General features: G+C 38.7%; 1 protein-coding gene and 1 pseudogene across 1 annotated transcript; both read right to left on the bottom strand.

The window, feature by feature from the left end:
• Nucleotides 1-1,174: 1,174 nt before the first annotated feature.
• On the bottom strand, nucleotides 1,175-2,870 carry LOC148046826 (uncharacterized; annotated as a pseudogene).
• Nucleotides 2,871-4,051: 1,181 nt separating this feature from the next.
• Nucleotides 4,052-4,999, bottom strand: LOC148046825 (vomeronasal type-2 receptor 26-like). The gene is made up of 2 exons (XM_087714991.1): nucleotides 4,803-4,999; nucleotides 4,052-4,364 (listed from the first exon to the last, which is right to left on the bottom strand). The coding sequence occupies exons 1-2, from the start codon at nucleotides 4,997-4,999 to the stop codon at nucleotides 4,052-4,054; spliced, it is 510 nt and encodes a 169-aa protein (XP_087571117.1).
• Nucleotides 5,000-18,812: the final 13,813 nt, after the last annotated feature.

Here is an 18,812-nt window from a genome sequence, read left to right as displayed (position 1 = left end):
TTGGTACAAAGCTATTTGAGAGTGAGGTCTGGTTAATTTTCAGATTTTAGAATTTGAGACAGAAGCTTTCTTTAATAGATAAATTAGAGTTAGAGACTGATAGAGACTCATTCTGCAAATATAAGGTTGTTTCATACTATGCATGCCACATTTAAAAAGGGCCTAAGATGCCTCTAAATATCCCAAAGAGACAGAAAAAGTAGTTAGTCAATTATTTGAGAATTGATTAATTTTTGGAGAGATAACAAAAAGTAATATAAATTATCCTTTTCACTATTACTTTTCAAGCTATGCTGATTTATTAAATATTTTTTTATCATTTTTGGTATGTATTTTATACAGAACAACATAACACAGATGCAAGATACCTTGAATGATTTCTAGTAAAACAGCCAGCTCAATGAGAAGATGCTACAACATTTCAAACAAATGGCTGTCTAATAAACAACTTGTGACCAAAAAAAGCTTCAATATGTTCAAAACAAGAAAAAAGACAACGAAACAATTGGTCCATTGCTGGGAGAAAGTGTCAAGAAGGTACAATCAACAGGGAGAAAGCAAAACTGCTCAACTTGTTTTTTGCCACTCTCTTTCCACAAAGGGAAAAACCAATCCAACCTATCAAAAACAACACTACAAAAAACAGATTAGGAACACAAGTTAAAATTGGGAAGAAAATGGTATGTGAGCACCTGTCTACCCTAACTGATTTCAAGTCACCAGGACTGGATAGATTACACCAGAAGGTTCTGAAGGAACTGGCAGATTGGATAGCAGAACCACTGAACTATATCTTTCAAAGATCCTAGAGCACCATTGAAAAGCCAGAGGATATCTTCAAAAATGGATAAAATATAGATACAGGAAACCGCAGAGCTATCAGCCTGACCTCAATATCTGGGAAGATTCTGGAAAAGATAATCAAACAATGAATCAGCAAAAACCTAGAACCCCAAAAAGTAAAAACCAAAAACCAACATGGTTTTGTCAAAAAGAGATCATGGCAGACTAACCTTGTTGCATTCTTTGGCAAAGTGACAAAATTAGTTGATATACTTGGACTTCAGTAAGGCATTTGATGAAATAGACCATAACCTACTACTAGATAAAGTACAAAATGTGGGTTAGATAGCATCACCATCAGATGGATTCATAACTGACTGACCAACTGCACTCAATGTGTAGTCATCAATGGAATTTCATCTACATGAAGGAAAACATGCAGTGGGATACCCTAAGGCTCTGTTTAAGGCCTAGTACTCTTCAACATCTTCATCAATGACTTGGAGGGGGGAACAGATGTGGAACTCATCAAATCTGCAGATGACACCAAACTGGCAGGAATAGCCAACACTCAAGAAGATAGGCTCAAGATACTGAAAGATCTTGACAGACTTAAACATTGGAGGCTATCTAATAAAATGAAATTCAATGGTGAAAAAAGTAAGGTTCTACATTTAGTCATGAAAATAAATACAGGTAGTGTATATGTAGCTCCTTGCTCAATAGTAGTAATTTTTAGGAGGGATTTTGGAGTCTTGGTGGACAACCATTTAAATATGAGCCAGCAGTGTCCAGCAACTGCCAAAAACATCCATCCCAGTTCTAGGCTGCATAAACAGAGGGATTAAATCAGGATCACTTGAACAGTTAATACCACTTTAAATTGCCTTCGTAACCCCATGCAATACCACATTCATATCTGGCTGCCACAATGTAAAAAAAAAAAGATGCTGAGACTCTAGAAAGAGTGCAGAGAATAAAAATAAAGATGATTAGGGGACTGGAAACTAAAATATATGAAGAACGGTTGCAGGAATTGGGTAGATTAGAGATTAGATAACCATTTGTCTGAAGTGGTGTAGGGTTTCCTGTCTAAGCAGTGGGTTGGACTAGAAGAACTCCAAGGTCCCTTTCAACTCTGTTATTCTATTCTATTCTATTCTATTCTATTCTATTCTATTCTATTCTATTCTATTCTATTTGCATTGTAAATATCTGCTATTATGGAGCAGCCAGAATTTCTGAAGGCAATTTTTCCCCAACTAATTACTGTCAAGAAAGGGTTCTATTTCTATTTTTTTCTACACATGTAGAATATATTAAGAGTTTCCACAATGGGTTCTAAAGGTAATTCTATTTCAAACTGCTGATTGAAATAAAAGAAGCCTCCAGTGCAAATGGAATACCTGCCAAGGCTGTAGCTGTGGAAGATCAGGGTTTTTACTCGTCATGGTTTTCCTCCTTTTGAACCTCAACATGTCTAGAGCCTGCAAAGCATGAGCCACAGCATAAACAGCATTGTAGACGCTGTAGCTTTGGCCAGTCATTTCCATTTCAAACAGAGGTGCTGGAAGATCCTCCAGCTTCATCTCCTCAGTGCATCTCCTACTGTGTATTTCTTGTAACTCTGACTTTGGAAATGAACAGTCAAATGACTGTTCCCAAATATCCTGTCGAAACCCATCTCTGGAGTCTGAAAGAGGTTTGATGGTCTGAAGAAATTCCCTGAAACCTGCAACAGCTGTTGAATGAATGGTGAAGGAAAGAGCCCCATGGAACATCTTGAGATCCGAATTGATTTGAACGCCTGTTAGTGCAAAATCAATCATTGCAGTCATGATCCACACCTTCCCAATTAAGGCAGTTTCTTTGCTTTCAGGATCTGACATAAATATTACAAGTCTTAGCCACATAATTGTCCCGGATTGTCCATAGACAAGAAATGCATTGGATTTGCTACTCAACATATTAATTGAATTAATGAAAATTCGTAGATAGGTTTCTTCCAGGTTTTCAAAGTGTATTATTGGATCAAGCCTTTCTATGAATGCTGAACATATTCCATTCTGTGAAAGTAAGGGCTGCATTTTCTGTAAGAATTTTTCTCCATTGTTATTACGAACAGAAAATATCCCAATCCATGTCCACCTAAAATGGTGAAGGAGTTGGATGATCCCAATGTACTGCTGGTCCTCTTTGGGGACCATGAAATAAAGTGAAGAGAGCTTACTGGTCTCAAATTCCTCCTGAGGTAATGCGACACAAGTTAGCTAAAAGAAAGTCCAATAGAATTCTGATGAGACGTTTTTTTCAAATTTAATTTTTCTATTTGTTTCCATTTAAAATATATCCAAGGAAAATTGTTGTCCTAGCATTTCCTAAAGAATATAGATACAATTTGGGGAAAAATATTTCAATCATATGCACTAGATCAGGGGTGTCAAACTCAAGGCCCAGGGGCTGGATCGAGCTTGGGAAGTTCATAGATCTGGCACACAGGGTTTCCCTGGAAACAGTGAAGGACTAGCCCCTGGTTCCTCGGCCTGGCCCTCCCAACCTCCATTTTAGCTTTCAGCGTGCTGGAGGATGTTCTCGTAGCCGAAAATAGAGCTTGTGAGGGCCCCCTGTGCCCCTTTGGCCGGACCTAAGTGTAGTACATAAAATTATCTGCTACAATGTCCTATCTGTCAATGACTATTTCAGCTTCAAACACAAAAACACATGAGCACACAATAGTTGCAAACTTAAGGTAAACCACTCCAAACTCGATTTCAGAAAATATGACTTCAGCAACAGAACTGTCCATGCCTGGAATGCACTACCTGACTCTGTGGTTTCTTCCCCAAATCCCCAGAGCTTTAACCTTAGACTGTCTACTATCAACCTCACCCCATTCCTAAGAGGTCTGAATGGTTCGTGCATAAACGCACCTGCGAGCCAACTGTCCGTGTCCTAATGATCCTTTTTTATTCATATCCATTTCATGTATTAAAATCATGTTTATACTTAAATATGTTATCTAATACATGCTTCACAAAATAAATACAATAAATAATAAAATCAATTATTTTAGCAAAGCAATTCAAATATGCCTTCAGCTCCTCCTGATATTCACTTCATATAACTGGCATGGTAGTTTCAGATAACAATGCTAAGTATTTGACATTAAGCCATGCAGAACATTCTAACACTTATTAACAGAAAGCCAGGCCTAATTTTTTACGTGTATTAATTATTCCATTAGAACAATAAGATAAAGAATTTTCTTCTAAACCCCTTTAGAACGTACTTGTGGAATCTTTAAGAATCCTATAATTTCAGCTATATAAGATGATGTGGCAAAATCCAGTCCCCCAATGATAGCCTTGAGATTCTTCTGGCTATCACATTTGTAGTTAGGGACAAATTCCTGGTATTTAAAAAGCAGGTCCAGAGTGGTACGATAGGTCAATCTTGGGTTGTTGTAACTGTCATAGATATGGAACCCAAGAGTGAAATTGGGTAAGATCTGGGAGTCCTCATTGATCTCCTTCACAGCAAATGCCAAGGCAAGGATGTGCTGGTAGAACTTCATTACTACACTGCAAAGGATTTAAATACCCCATTTGAAAAAGGAAGTTTATTATTCTCATAAGCAAGTTTGCATCATTTCTGTATGAATAACTAACATTTCTTTCTTTGATGAAAGTAGGAAAGTAATGGGTTTTCTAACATGCTGAATAATTTATACAACAGCATATGTACAACAAAATCAATTCCATCATATATCAGTCATTTATTCTATATATTTTGTTAAGAATGATGATACAGATTTAAAACAAATATTACAAATGTCATTCAGAAGATGTTTTCCACTAAAGCTTTATACATTATATTACAAGTACTTTAAAATCAAGTAAAAAACCAAAAAGTGTATTCTCCCATAAATAGAAGGACTAGTTATAACATCTATATTGATACTCTCATAAGCAAATTTGAGGAAACAGATTAAGATTAGGAAAAGAGGAAAAAATCCTTACCATGTTATGTCGTAAGATGTTATAGAAGGATATTCCTTAAAATCAATACCAAAAAGGTTGTAATAGATGTGGGACGTCATCCCTCCAATGATGAGGTCACCAGGTTGGTACCACTCATGAGGAATAAGGAAAGCATCACTTGCAGGGCAGCTCAGCGTCCCAATTTTCTGCATCAAGAATACTAGGAGCAGCAACATCCACGCTCTTGAAAATGTCTCTGTCTTTCATCATGATTCTTTCAAATTTCCCCTTCGGGGAAAAGGGCGGCATATAAATGCAATAAATTCAAATTCAATTCAATATCTGAGAGTGCACCTAATCAGAAAACCTATCATTGTGTATTAGCATGCCCTTGAGATTGCCAATACATTTCTTGAATTGCATCAGGATTTGAGCATGTATTCTGACAAAGGAGAATAAAGGGGAGGAAGCCTGTAGCAAGGACTTTGAAACAAAGCTGTGCCAATCCCCCTGGGGTTCAAAATGCATTGATTGTTGTTGAATTGGAATATTCTCCTGTGCAGTCCTTGATGTTTTTGCCTAGTTCAGAAAATATGGTAATTCCTGTTGATGCAGGAGGGGGTGCACAGGTAAACCCAGCAGTGGCTGGCCAGGTTAGGTGGTCTTAATAGAATGGACCTTATAAATTCATATTAGCTTGGCTTTTCATTCTAGTGCCCTGGAGTTCCAACTTTGACTTGTAGCTTCAGTGAACTTTCTCTCCAACTTCCTCATAAGTATTAAAAATAGTGTTCAACAGTGTGGCAAGACCCTGTAAAGGAGGGGCACAGGAAGCCAGGTGTGGGTGAGAGATAGAACAGAGGTGAAACAACTAACATTCCAAATGAACTTCTCCTTTTCAAAATGTCATGCTTGTCTCGTGTATGGAAATGCCTTGAGAACGCACAGTGTGGAACACGGCATAAAAGTAGCATCCTGGGCAGAGCCCAGGGACTTCAGATTTTGATGTGTGAGCATGCTGAACTCGATGCATCAAATAAACTGTTTCTCTCACCTTCGTGGTCTCGAGTCCTGGTCTTTCGTAAATAGATTACAAACCTCAATCTAATTATCAGGAGATAATTACTTCGTTGTTGATAAGAGCAAATATAGATGATGTTTAAATGCTTCTTGAAATGCACAATTGCTAATAAAATGTACAGAGGGGAATTTGCTATACAAAATACACCTGATTTTTGGAATTTATATTCTGTTTTACAATAAATAGTAGCTGCAGTTCACTCTCCTTTACATAGGATTAAGATGCCTAGCAGTGGTGGGATTCAAATTATTTTACTACCTATTCTATGAGCATGGCTTGGTGGGCCTGGCTTGGTGGGTGTAGCAGGGGAAGGACACTGTAAAATTTTTATTCCCACACAACTCCATTGAAAGGTTAATGTAAAATCCCCATTTCCTCCTGATCAGCTGTGACTCGGGAGGCAGAGAATAGATGGGGACAGGGCCAATCAGAAGTAGTATTTACCGATTCCCAAACACCTCAAAATTTCCCCTACCGATACATCATAAACTGCTGAATATCACCTCCAATACCTAAATATTTTGCCAGTCCCTCAAAAAATTATTTCCATGATTTGCTCCCAGATCTCCCTAGATGGGAGATGGTGCCTCCATTTTTTCCACAATGATAGGTTGGGTGACATTTTTACTTATGTTAGCCATGAAGAAGTAGCATTTTCCCCAGCATTCCCCAAATTTAAATTTTCAGTTGCTTAACAATATACTTAAGACCTGGGAGAAGATTATGAAATAGGGCTCAAGGAAATGATGAAAGCAGTGGCAGTGGAAACTGCTGGAGGGGCTTTAGTGGTTTAGTATTTGAACTGTTACAGCATTTAAGAACAGTTTTAGAAATCATCCCTAAGGCTTGCTGAGATCTTGGTAGCATCTTTCCTTTGACATCTTTATCTGTCCCTCAGTTTAATATTCCCTATTTCAAAAAGAGGCAATGTCTGTGCTTCTGTGAAAAGAAATTAAGGTGATTCGTAGTACATTCAAGGCTTGGTAAATTGACATGTTGTAGTCAATTCTGGAACATATGAGGAAGCCAGTCATGTATCACGTGCAAGAGCAAAATTTCAGGAAGACCAAATTTTCACCTGGTTCCCTAAACGTGACTAATCTTATGCGGAGCTAAAGTACCAATGAAAAAGCAAAATTTAGAGAGGAATCCCAACAGGGGAAGGAAGCCATCTTGTGTAATACCATATCTTCTCCCAAAGTATGATTGTGGGCTCAAAAGGTCAACTTCCAAGTGAATGATGCTGATATATGAGCAATTTTTCTGAGCCAGAAATTAACATCTCTTTGTGAGTAGCTCCCTGTGGTTGAGGTCAGGGCGGAAAAAAATATTGTAGCATTTTGGGAGGAATATGCATCCCAGTAATGCAGCACTGGAGGCCAAGATGGAGAAGACCTCTACAGCTACCATGGCTTTTCCCTTTGTGCTCAGATAGGCTGGAAAGAAGGAGATCCACACACTGCAAAAGGCCAACATACTGAAGGTGATGAACTTGGCTTCATTAAAGCTGTCAGGTAATTTATGGGCAAGGAAAGCCACTATAAAGCTGGCGATGGCCAAGATACCCATATAGCCCAAGACACAGTAGAAGAAGAAAGCTGACCCCTCATTGCATTGTAAAATAATTTCTTGGGGCTGTGAATGCATGTCCAACTCCGGGAATGGGGGAGATGTCGACAACCAAACAATACAAATACATACTTGGAAGAGAGAGCAGGAAAGTACAATAGAAAAGGCCAATCTTTTCCCCACCCATTTCCTCATCTGAGATCCAGGTTTAGTGGCCAAGAAAGCAAAAACTACAGTGGTGGTTTTGGCTAGTACACTAGAAATGGCCACTGAGAAAGTGATGCCAAACATTGATTGTTGGAGAAGGCAGATCACTTTTCCAGGCTGGCTGAGGAAGAGCAAAGAGGAGAGAAAACAGAGCAGAAGAGAGACAAGGAGGGTGTAGGTGAGGGACCTGTTGTTGGCTTTGACAATGGGAGTATCTTTGTTCTTAATAGAAATTCCAAGAATCCAAGAGTTCGAGAAGAAGAAACCAAGAGCTGCTGAGGCTGAACCAATTCCTAAGGATTCTTCAAAAATTAGGAAAACCAACTGTTTCAGTTTACATCCATTCTTTTCTTTATTTGGATAATGATCTTCAGAACATTCAAAGCAATCTTCCATATCTGGAAGGAAAATCAACATATTTCTTTTCATCTAGGCATTCCATACTATTGAGGGGTGCTTGGTCCTCTCTGAGTTTGCTTGTTTTGTTGTAAATGTTTCATCAACCCAAACTAAATACCATCAAAATGTCTTGCCAGTCTATGTGGATGGGGACCTACTTAGAGAGTCTTTGGTTGAACTGTTTACTGATGGCTTTTTTTGCAACTTCTTCTTTTTTAAATAATCTTAATTAGTTATACATTTTTTTAAGAGTAAAACATACAAATACAAATACAATTTTAAACATACAACTCACCCACCCCCCGCGGTGACAGTCATTCACAGCCCAACTTTTTTCTTTCCTTCCTCATTGTTAGGTCTCTAAGCCACATCTTCTCATTACAAAATTCAGGGATCTATTACAATACCCATGTTCATTTTTAACTTTCCCCATTTTAAGTCCCTGCTGTTCTCCTTGTCGCCCACATATACCATAAGTTCCAGCTAAGGTAGTGTTCCGTTTCTCCTTTGTCCCTCAGCCAACCCGTCATTCTGTCCATTTCTGCACATTCATAGATCTTTTTAATTATAGCATCTTCCGGCAGTATGGTAGTGGATTTCCAAAATTGTGCATACGTTATTCTTGCGGCCACAATTATATGTAGGCTCAAATGCCATATTGAACTGCTCATGTTTTCTGGTTTAATGTTTAGTAGAAGGTTCTCGGGTCTCCATTCCATGTTTGCCCCGGTAACCTCTTTTAGCCATTTTTTAATCCTTTTCCAGTATTTCATGGCCTCAGTACAGGACCACCAAATATGGTAGAATGTGCCATCCTTTCTTCCACATTTCCAACACAATGGAGATAACCCAGGGAACATCTTGGCTAACCTCGTTGGGGGAAGTGCCACCTATAAACCATCTTGTATATGTTTTCTTTGAATGCTGTAGATATTGTAAGTTTAATGGTCTTACTCCATAGATCCCACCATTTGTCCATTTCAATTTCATAGCCAATGTTTCTCTCCCATGCTATTAGAAGGCTTTTATCCATCTCTTCATTAGCATCTTGGCAGGTCAAAAAATTGGTAAACCTTCAATAACATTTTCTTGTCTCCACCAAACAAAATCTTATCTAGCCCCTGAGGGTTTGGGTAGATCCCAAACCGTACCTTATCGCTTTTAAACCTGTTTCTAACCTGTAAATATTCCCACCATTCCAGATTCCTGCCCTGCTGCTCTAATTCCATCTTTATTTTCATGTTGCCATCTTCTGTCATGATGTCTTTATATGTTATGTTTCTTGTCCAATTAAATACACTGGGATGCATTAAGGCCTCTAATGGTGCCAACCAGCACGGAACCCTAAGATAGTATTTTTTCCTCATCTTTTCCCAGACCCCCATCAAAATCTTCCGAATATAATGTCCCATGAAGTACCTATGGGGGGTGTCTCTTTCTTGCCAGAGGGAGGCATGCCATCCCTGAGGGAGGTCATGTCCCTCTATAGCCAATAGGCGCCTTCTACTCAACAACACCCAATCCTTCACCCATGTCATAATTGCTGCATTATAATATGCTTCCCAGTTGGGTACTCCGAAGCCTCCCAGTTCTCTACGTTTTTGCAATATTTGGGCTTTAATTCGTGCTTTCTTGCCTTGCCATATAAATCGAGCCACTATTGTCTCCAAAGATTTTTTTAAAAAATTGTCCAATTTAGTTGGTGCCGTTTGAAACAGAAACAAAAATTTTGGTAATACATATGTCTTGACTGTCGCAATCCTGCCCAAACAAGACGGTTGTTTACCACTCCAATTAGTCATATCTTTAGATACCTGCTGTAGCAATTTCACATAGTTATCAACCTTGATAGAGGAACATCTCTCTGTGAGCCAAATTCCCAAGTATTGTATTTTATGGGCCATGTTAATCCCTAACAGACTTTGTACTTCCCTTTTCTGGTTCAGAGTCATATTCTTAATTAACAGTTTTGTCTTCTCTTTATTTATACATAACCCCGCTATCATACTGTACATCTCTATTTTATGTAAAAGTTGTATCCCAGAAGCCATAGGATCCTCCAGGATAAAAACAAGGTCATTGGCGAAATCCTGGACCTTAAATTCCTGAGCTTTAGCTCGTAACCCTTTAATTTGTGTGTCACTCCTCACTATTCTAAGAAGGGGTTCTAATGTGAGGATAAACAGTAGGGGGGATAACGGACATCCTTGTCTTGTTCCTTTGCCAATCTCAATATCACCCGCCTCTTCTCCATTTACCAATAATGTCGCGGTTTGTCGTACATAAATTGCCCAAATTGCATTTAAGAAGTTTTCTCCAAACTTCATATTTTCTAATTGTGACAACATAAAGTTCCAATTTACCCGATCAAAAGCCTTTTGTGCGTCAAGAAACATAAAGACTACTTGTTTATCTGGCCGAGCTTCATAATATTCTAAGGCATCCAAAATAATTCTAACATTATCTTTCAAATGCCTTGACGGCAGGAAGCCGTTCTGATCAGGGCGTATAAATTTATTAAGGAAGAATTTAAGTCTATCTGCCAGTATAGCTGCAAAGATTTTATAATCCACATTCAAAAGTGAAATGGGCCTATAGTTTTTAATTTGGGTGCGGTCAGCTCCAGGTTTAGGCAAAAGGGTTATATAGGCCTCAGCCCATGATTTTGGTGCGATAGAATCCGTCAAGACAGCATTAAATATTACTATCATCTCTTGTCCTAAGATTTCCAAAAAAGATTTATAGATTTCAACTGGCAAACCATCCATGCCAGGAATTTTGTTGTTTTCCATTTTTTTGACTGCCTTTTCTAATTCATCTATTGTTATCTTTTGGTTCAGTACCCCTTTTGCTTCATTTGAGATCTTGGGTAGATTTGCATTGTCTAAAAATTCCTTAATTTGGTCCTCAGAAATTTATTCCCTACTATATAGTTGCTGAAAAAAACCTTGGATAATTTCCTGTTTCTCCCCCTTGATTTCTACTAATTCCCCTTTACTATTCTGCAGTTGAGCTATACGTCTGCTCTCTCTTTCTTTTCGAAGTCTATAAGAGAGCCAACGACCCGGTTTATTAGCATGCTCAAAAAAGTTTTGCTTAATCCCCCTAAGTTTCCGAGCAACATCCTCCTGGTCTAGAAGAGAGATCCCATGCTTAATTCTAGCCATTTCTTCTTTTTTCCTATCATCTAGTGGGTTCTGTTGCAAGGCTTTTTCTACCACCTCCAGTTTAGCTATCCATTTTGCCCTCTCTTCTAATTTTTTCCTGTGTGTGCCTGTTGTATGTTTAATAGCTAGGCCTCTCATATAAGCCTTGGCCGTATCCCAAAGTATTTGTGGAGTTACTCCTTTCCTATTTTCTTCAAAAAAAAAAAACAACCTCATTTCCCTTTTAAACATTTGCTGAAATTCTTGTTCTTTCACTATCTCTGTATTCATCATCCACCTTCTCTTCCTCCCCTGCCTTCCTCCTTTCCACACCAATAAGAGTGGATTATGATCGGCCCAGGTATTAACCTCAATTGCTGCTTCCTTAATCAAGTCCCCAATTTCTGGTGTCAACCAGGCCATGTCGATCCTAGAACAGGATTGATGTCTATGTGAAAAGAAAGTAAATTGTTGTTTCTGTGGGTGGAGTTCACGCCATACATCCTTTAATTCATATTCCTCCCTCATGTCTTCAAAGGTTTTGGGGAGAACTCTCCTCCTTTCTCTTAATTTCCCCCCCTTTTGGATGTTTCCTGGGTTATAATCCATTGTCCTATCTGCCACCGCGTTATAATCACCCACCACACATATGTGGTCATAGCCTAACTCTGCAATTTTTAGATGCAACTTTCTAAAGAAAGTACTTTGGTTGTCATTCGGTGCGTAATTGGCCACCAGCAAAATTTTATATCGACCAAATTTCAATTCAAACATTAAAGGTCTACGCTCCCCATCAGTATACACCAATTTTGAATCGATATGGTCTTTAACATACAACACAATGCCCCTTTTCTTTTCATCTGCTAAACTTGTATACATTATACCCAGCCGGGGGAAATACAACACATTTTGCTGGTGGTTCACTATATGTACTTCTTGCAGGCATGTCAAATCACAATTCTTTTTCCGTAGAGCATTCAGTATTTTATTTCTCTTTCTTAGTGAATTCAAACCATTTATATTTAAAGAAATTAGGCGGAGTTCATCCGCCATGTATATTTGTGTAAGGCTTTGTCTCATTTAACAACAGAGATTTGGGGGACAATTTTGGTCATAAGGACTATCTGTAATTAGCATTGTTTGGAATTATGCCAATATGAACAGCAAATCTATAAATTTAGAGAAGTAGATGTGAGAAATCCTAGGGAAAGTACTGTGTTTTGAATTTATGATTTAACTGTAGTGTCCTGAGAAATAAGTCTAGTCCTTCTTTCTGTTTGAGCTTTCAGATAGCGAAAGACTGCTGTTAAATCTGTGGATTGTTTCAGAAAGCTTTCTTTCAATTTCACTTGTCCGAATGTTGATTTACTGCATGGAAGAGAAGTCAGTCAGAGTCAGTTTCCTGCTTTTGTTTGGAGGAGAGGCAAAATGAGTCCGTGTGCCTGTCTTGCACAATAATACACAGCAGTGTCAGAAGCTGACAAGGAGTTCAACTGAACGGAATATTCATTCTTGGAGTTGTCTGAAGCAATGGTGGTGCGGCATTGAAGAGAAGGTGAAAATGATTTTCTTCCATCATGGGGGTAAATTCTGGCTATCGATTCTTAAGCCTTTCCCCGGAGGCTGACGGACCCAGTGCCAAATATAGCTACTACTAGTGATGGAGACACCAGTAACTTTACAGAGCAAATTTAGACTTTCTCCTGTTCTTACAGTTTCTGGTCCCGACGACACAAGTTGAACCTCAGATAGGGACCTTAAAAAAAGTAAGAATCAAGAAGTCATCAGGATTCCAGTGCATCTGAAAACAAACATCACACTTGCTTTCTCTACAATGGTGTTCTTTCATTTTGCCATGGCTATAATTGAAAAGGAAAATCAGAGGAAATTCATAGTATCTTTCTAAACAGGTTTTCTCTGCTTTGACATATGACGGTTTGAAGAGAATGTAGAGATGTAAAAAGGGGATCCTGCTTATAAAGGGGATCATTTCATGAAGGTATTTGCATAAGTCCAGTGAGGTATAAAGAAGCTCCTAGAAAGCCAGGTTCAGTGGAGACTTTGTATTCATTCAGAGAATGGAGATAAAGTCCTACTTTCTTTGCTGAAGAAGCTTCTTGGATGTGATGCAAAACTTCTTCAAAAAAAGCAATAAAGTCCAGCTGTGTCTTGAAAAAGCAACTTTGGGTGTTTTCCTTCTTTCCTTCCTTCCTTCCTTCTTTCCTTCCCTCCTTCTTTTCTCCCTCCCTTCCTTTTTCCTTTCATTCTTTTCTCCCTCCTTCCCCCTTCTTTTTTTCCTTCCTTCCTTCTTTTCTCTCTTCTTCCATTCCTCACTGCCTCCCTCCCTCCCTCCCTTTGATCACAATAAAAAACCACTTCTCATGCTTGTGCCACAGACCATATTTTCAGTCTTAAATCTGCCCCATCCAGATCTTTTGAGCAAATGTATGTATGTTTGTCTATCTAGATAGATATCTAGTTAGATATCTAGATGTATGTGTGTGTGTGTGTATGTATGTATGTATGTATGTATGTATGTATGTATGTATGTCTAGATAGATAGATAGATAGATAGATAGATAGATAGATAGATAGATAGATGGATGGATGGATGGATGGATGGATGGATGGATGGATGGATGGATGGATGGATGGGTGGGTGGGTGAATATATCGATATATGGATGGATAGATAGAGAAATGATGGATGGATGGATGGATGGATGGATGGATGGATAGATAGATAGATAGATAGATAGATAGATAGATAGATAGATATCAAGTCTGTGCTTCCAATTTTGCTTTATAATATTCATATCAATTAACTGGATGGATTGATTGGGTAGAATCAGTTTTGCTCTTGTCACAAGATGACTTTCAATATCTGAGTTCACTGTTCTTGTCAGAGTTTGTTGCATAAATTCAAATCCAGAAAGCACAGACAGATAATTGATTCGCAAGCAGTTAGTTTCGTTTCAGCAGAGAAGCCCAGACAGACAACTAGTTTACTTCTCAGAGCAGTAGTTTCTTAAGTTTCTGTTTTAATTCTCAGCACAGACTCAGATCTGTTTAAGCTCCCATTGGTTGACTTACTTACTCTTCCTATTCATTGGATGCACTTGTTCCAATGTCTCTCCAGTAATGAATGTTTTGGAGATAAAGTCCTCCAAAAATTCAAAAGATATCAATAACTGAGCACATTTTTTTTTAAAAAAAACAAATGTTCCTCTGTGAGATGTTACTCTAAGAATTCAAATGCTTTCATGGTCTGAATGTTGATCTGCTGCATGGAAGAGAAAATGCCCTGTCAGAATCAGTTTCCTGTTTTTGTTCAGAAGGTCAGGCAAAATCAGTCAGCGTGATTCTCTTGCACAATAATACACAGCAGTGTCAGAAGCTGACAAGGAGTTCAGCTGAAGGGAGTATTCATTCTTGGAGTTGTCTGAAGAAATGGTGGTGCGGCTTTGAAGAGAAGATGAGTACCATTTTCTCCCATCATAGGGGAAGATTCTGGCTATCCATTCCAAGCCTTTCCCTGGAGGCTGACGGACCCAGTTCCAAAGATAGCTACTACTAGTGATGGAAACACCAGTAACTTTACAGAGCAAATTGAGATTTTGACCTGGTTTTACAGTTCCAGGCCCCGATGACACAAGTTGAACCTCAGATAGGGACCCTAGAGAGGTAAGAGATATAAAAATTAGAATTCACATACATCAGAGAAAGAAATCATATTGTTGCTTTCGCTAAAATTGTGTCCTCACATTTTGGCATGGCTATGAGAAAAAAGAAAAACAGACAGTAATTCATAATGATTCCTTTCAAAATTTCATCCAATTTAATGTGTACACTTTGAGGAAAATGTGGCTATCAAAAAGAGAGTTCTGCTTTTAAAGAAGAGGACCTCATGATATTTGCATAAATCAGTGGGCTATAAAATAACTCTTAGAAAGCAAGGTGAGCTTGTATTCTTTAGGAGATTCTGCAGGTAACCTGCCTCCCTTCCTCCCTCCCTTTCCACCTTCATTTCACAATATTAACCATTTCTCATCCTTCTAGAACAAGTCAGTTTTTCAGTCTTACATCAGCCATCCAGATCTATGGGCAAACTTCTCAATACCCTTTGGTTATTTATTGCTTCATTTATTTATTGTTTCATTTATTTATTGCTTTATTTATTTATTGCTTCATTTATTTATTGCTTCATTTATTTATTGCCTTATTTATTCATTCATTTATTTATTGCTTTGTTGCTTTATTTATTTATGTATTCCTTTATTTATTGATGGCTTTATTGATTATAGGTTTATTTATTTTTGCTTTCTTTGTTTATTACTTTATTTATTGATTTATTGCATATTTGCTTTGTTTATTTATTTTTGCTTTGTTTATTTATTACTTTATTACTTTATTACTTTATTTATTGCATTTTTGCTTTGTTTATTTGTTTGTTTGTTTGTTGCTTTAGTCAGTATGCCTCTCTTGTGCAATAATACACGGCAGGGTCAGCAGCTGACACGGAGTTCAAGTGAAGGGAATATTCATTCCTGGAGTTGTCTAAAGCAATGGTGGAGCGGCTTCTGGCAATCCATTCCAAGCCTTTCCCTGGAGGCCGACGGACCCAGTGCCAAGCATTGCCCCCACCAACGAGGGAGACACCAGTCATATTACAGACCAAATTGCAATTTTGTCCTGGTCTTACAACTTCAGGCCCTGACGATACAAGTAACACATCAGAAAACGACCCTAAAGAAGTAAAAGGGGGAAAAAATAGTCAGGATTCAAAAGCACCTTGGAAAAAATAATGTCATTGTTGCTTTCTCTAAAATGGTGTTCTTACATTTTGTCATGGCTAGCAGTGAAAAGAAAAGCAGCAAGGAATTCATGGTCTCTTTGGAAAGTCTTTTTCCTCCAGTCTGATGTGTATGATTTGAAGGAAATGGAAAGATCTACAATGAGGAGCCTGCTCATAAAGAGAAACATTTCATGATGATATTTGCATATTCCTAGTGAGGTTTAAAGACGCTCGTAGAAAGGAATGTTTTCTTTAGACTTTGTATTCATTTAGAGAATCTAGGTAAAGTCCATTCTTTTCTTTCTTTCTTTCCTTCCTTCCATTCATCTCTCCCTGCTTCCCTCCCTCCCTCCTTCCTTCCCTCCCTGCCTCCCTCCTTGCTTCTTTCTTTCCTTCCTTCTCTACCTCCCTCCCCTCCTTCCTTCCTTCCTTCCTTCCTTCCTTCCTTCCTTCCTTCCTTTCTTCCTTCCTTCCTTCCTTCTTCTTCCTTTCCTTCCTTCTGTCCCCCCCTCCAACATTCCTTCCCTCCTTCCTTCTCTTCCTCCCTCCCTCCTTCCATCCCTCCAGTCTTTCCCTCCATGCCTCCCTCCTTCCCTAACTCCCTCTACCCCTCCCTCCTTCCTCCCTCCCTCTTTCCCTTTCCACATTCACAACCCAGCTCTAATGCCTGTTAAAAAATTAAGATTTTTCACTGCCTTATGCCTTATGTCAACTGAACTAAGATCTTTGGGCTGATTTCCCAATATTTGTTATCATGTAGATTCGTACAAGTTTCCTTTTCGGACCAAAATCGTATCTTGTCAGAGAGAAAAACTCTTATTTCCCCTATTTGACTTCCTTTTGAATTCTGCTATTTCATTGGCACGTAGCTATTCAGAAAATCTACCTGAGACAGGTAAACAGGTGGGAAGTTGTTGTTCCTGTGGTTTTTCCCTTGACATTTCCCCAAATGTCCCAGAATTATGGCAAATCTAGGTAACTATGGCTTGAGTGTAGACTGACATTCTTCAGCCATTAACAATAGCTCAGCAATTGCCTCAATTCTAAATTGAGGGACAAATATTTCAAATAAAGGATCTTACAAAGACCTCAGGAAGGACTATGGTTGAATTCTCCCATTATTCTCAATTGCTGTAAGAATTTTAGTCTCCTGACCACTAAAACCCATCAAGTTGTTCAATTTTTCATTGTTTCCATTACTCCCCAGAGTTCTATTTAATAATCTTCTGCTTTCTTTAGTTAAGCAATGGAAATGAAAAGCAATTGAAAATTTTAGTTGAGGACTGCTGGAAAAAAGAGGTTTGGGGTGAGAGGAGTAAGGGAGAAATAGCGGATATATAAAATTAAATTGAAATTGAACCAAAGAGGGATCAATCAATCAATTAGAATAAGCCTAAAAGGACCTTGGAGGTCTTCTAGTCCAAACCCCTGCTCAAGCCGGAGACCTTATACCATTTCAAATACTGTGCTTTTCAGAATATAAAACACACCGGAGTATAAGATGCACAATGATTTTAAAGAGGTATTTTTTAAAAAAATATATGTTTTTGCACTTTGCAGGCCTCCCAAACTCTGTTCATGCCTCATTTTTTTTTTAAAAAGGGGGGAATGGAGAGGCTTTGGGAGCCTTATAGAGTGCTCCTGGGGCCTGGGGCGACAAAAATAATCAAAAACAAGCCCATTTTTCCTCCTTTTTGCCCTGCCTAGCCGCCAGGAGCACTTTGCATGCCTCCTAAGCCCTCTGCATGTTCATTTTTGCAAACGAGCGGGGTTTCGGTAGGGCAAAAATGCTGTATTCAGTGCATAATATGCACCCAGATTTTCCTCCTTTTTTGGGGGGAAGTTGCGTCTTATACTCTGAAAAATAAGGTAGGTGGCTGTCCAGTGTTTTCTTAAAAACTTTCAGCGATGAAGCACCTACAACCTCTGAAGGCAAACTGTCCTACTGGTTATCCAAAAGGCACTTTTTCAAGAGACAACTGGATTTTTTTTCTTTAAACATGTTTCACTTCCCAACCAAAAAGCTTCTTCAACTCTTGGATGAGAAGCAAAACTTCTTCAAAGAAAAACCAGAAACTCCAGTCGCCTCCTTTAAAAAAAAACACCTTTGCGACAACCATGACCAGGATGACTGAGAATCTCCATAGAGGTTCCACTGGTTAATTGTCCCCTCTGTTAGGAAGCTTCTCCTTAATTCCAGGTTGCTTTTCTCCTTGATTAATTTCCATCCCTTGTTTCTTTACTTGCCTTCTGGGGTTTGGAAAATAAGTTTCACCACCTCTTCTTTGTGGTAGCCCCTGAAATACTGGAATACTGCTATCAAGTCACCCCTCGTCTTTCTTTTCCCTAGACCCAATGCAACCGCTCGTCAGATGTTTTTTGTCTCCAGGCCTTTAAACAGAGGCCTGGAGGTTTCCCTCCAGATTGCAATTGTCTTAGAAATGTTCTGCTTTTTATATTTACTTATATCATATATTGGTCTTTTCCTGTATTTGTATTTTTGGTTTGCAACAGTTTGCTTCCCCCTAGAGGAAATCTCTTCCGAATTTTAAAGGAAGAAAGAGTGTTGTCTCCCTCTGCCTTTCTCAAACAGTCAATCAAAGCTCTGCCTTCTACCCTTAACTTGACGATCTGAAGAGAGAAATTTGAAATAGGAATTCGGCTACATTGCCTATTTCCTCCTTCAGAATCAGTTTCCTGTTTTTGTTCGGAAGAGAAGGCAAAATCAGTCAGTGTGGCTCTCTTGCACAATAATACACAGCAGTGTCAGAAGCTGACAAGGAGTTCAGCTGAAGGGAATATTCATTCTTGGAGTTGTCTGAAGTGATGGTGGTGCGGCTTTGAAGAGAAGAT

This window comes from Thamnophis sirtalis, unplaced genomic scaffold (assembly GCF_051295495.1).
Source record: "Thamnophis sirtalis isolate CommonGarterSnake01/CBP01778 unplaced genomic scaffold, rThaSir2_p1.2 scaffold_4, whole genome shotgun sequence".
Taxonomy (NCBI): Eukaryota; Metazoa; Chordata; class Lepidosauria; order Squamata; family Natricidae; genus Thamnophis; species Thamnophis sirtalis.
This window is presented reverse-complemented; position numbering and strand designations above follow the sequence as displayed.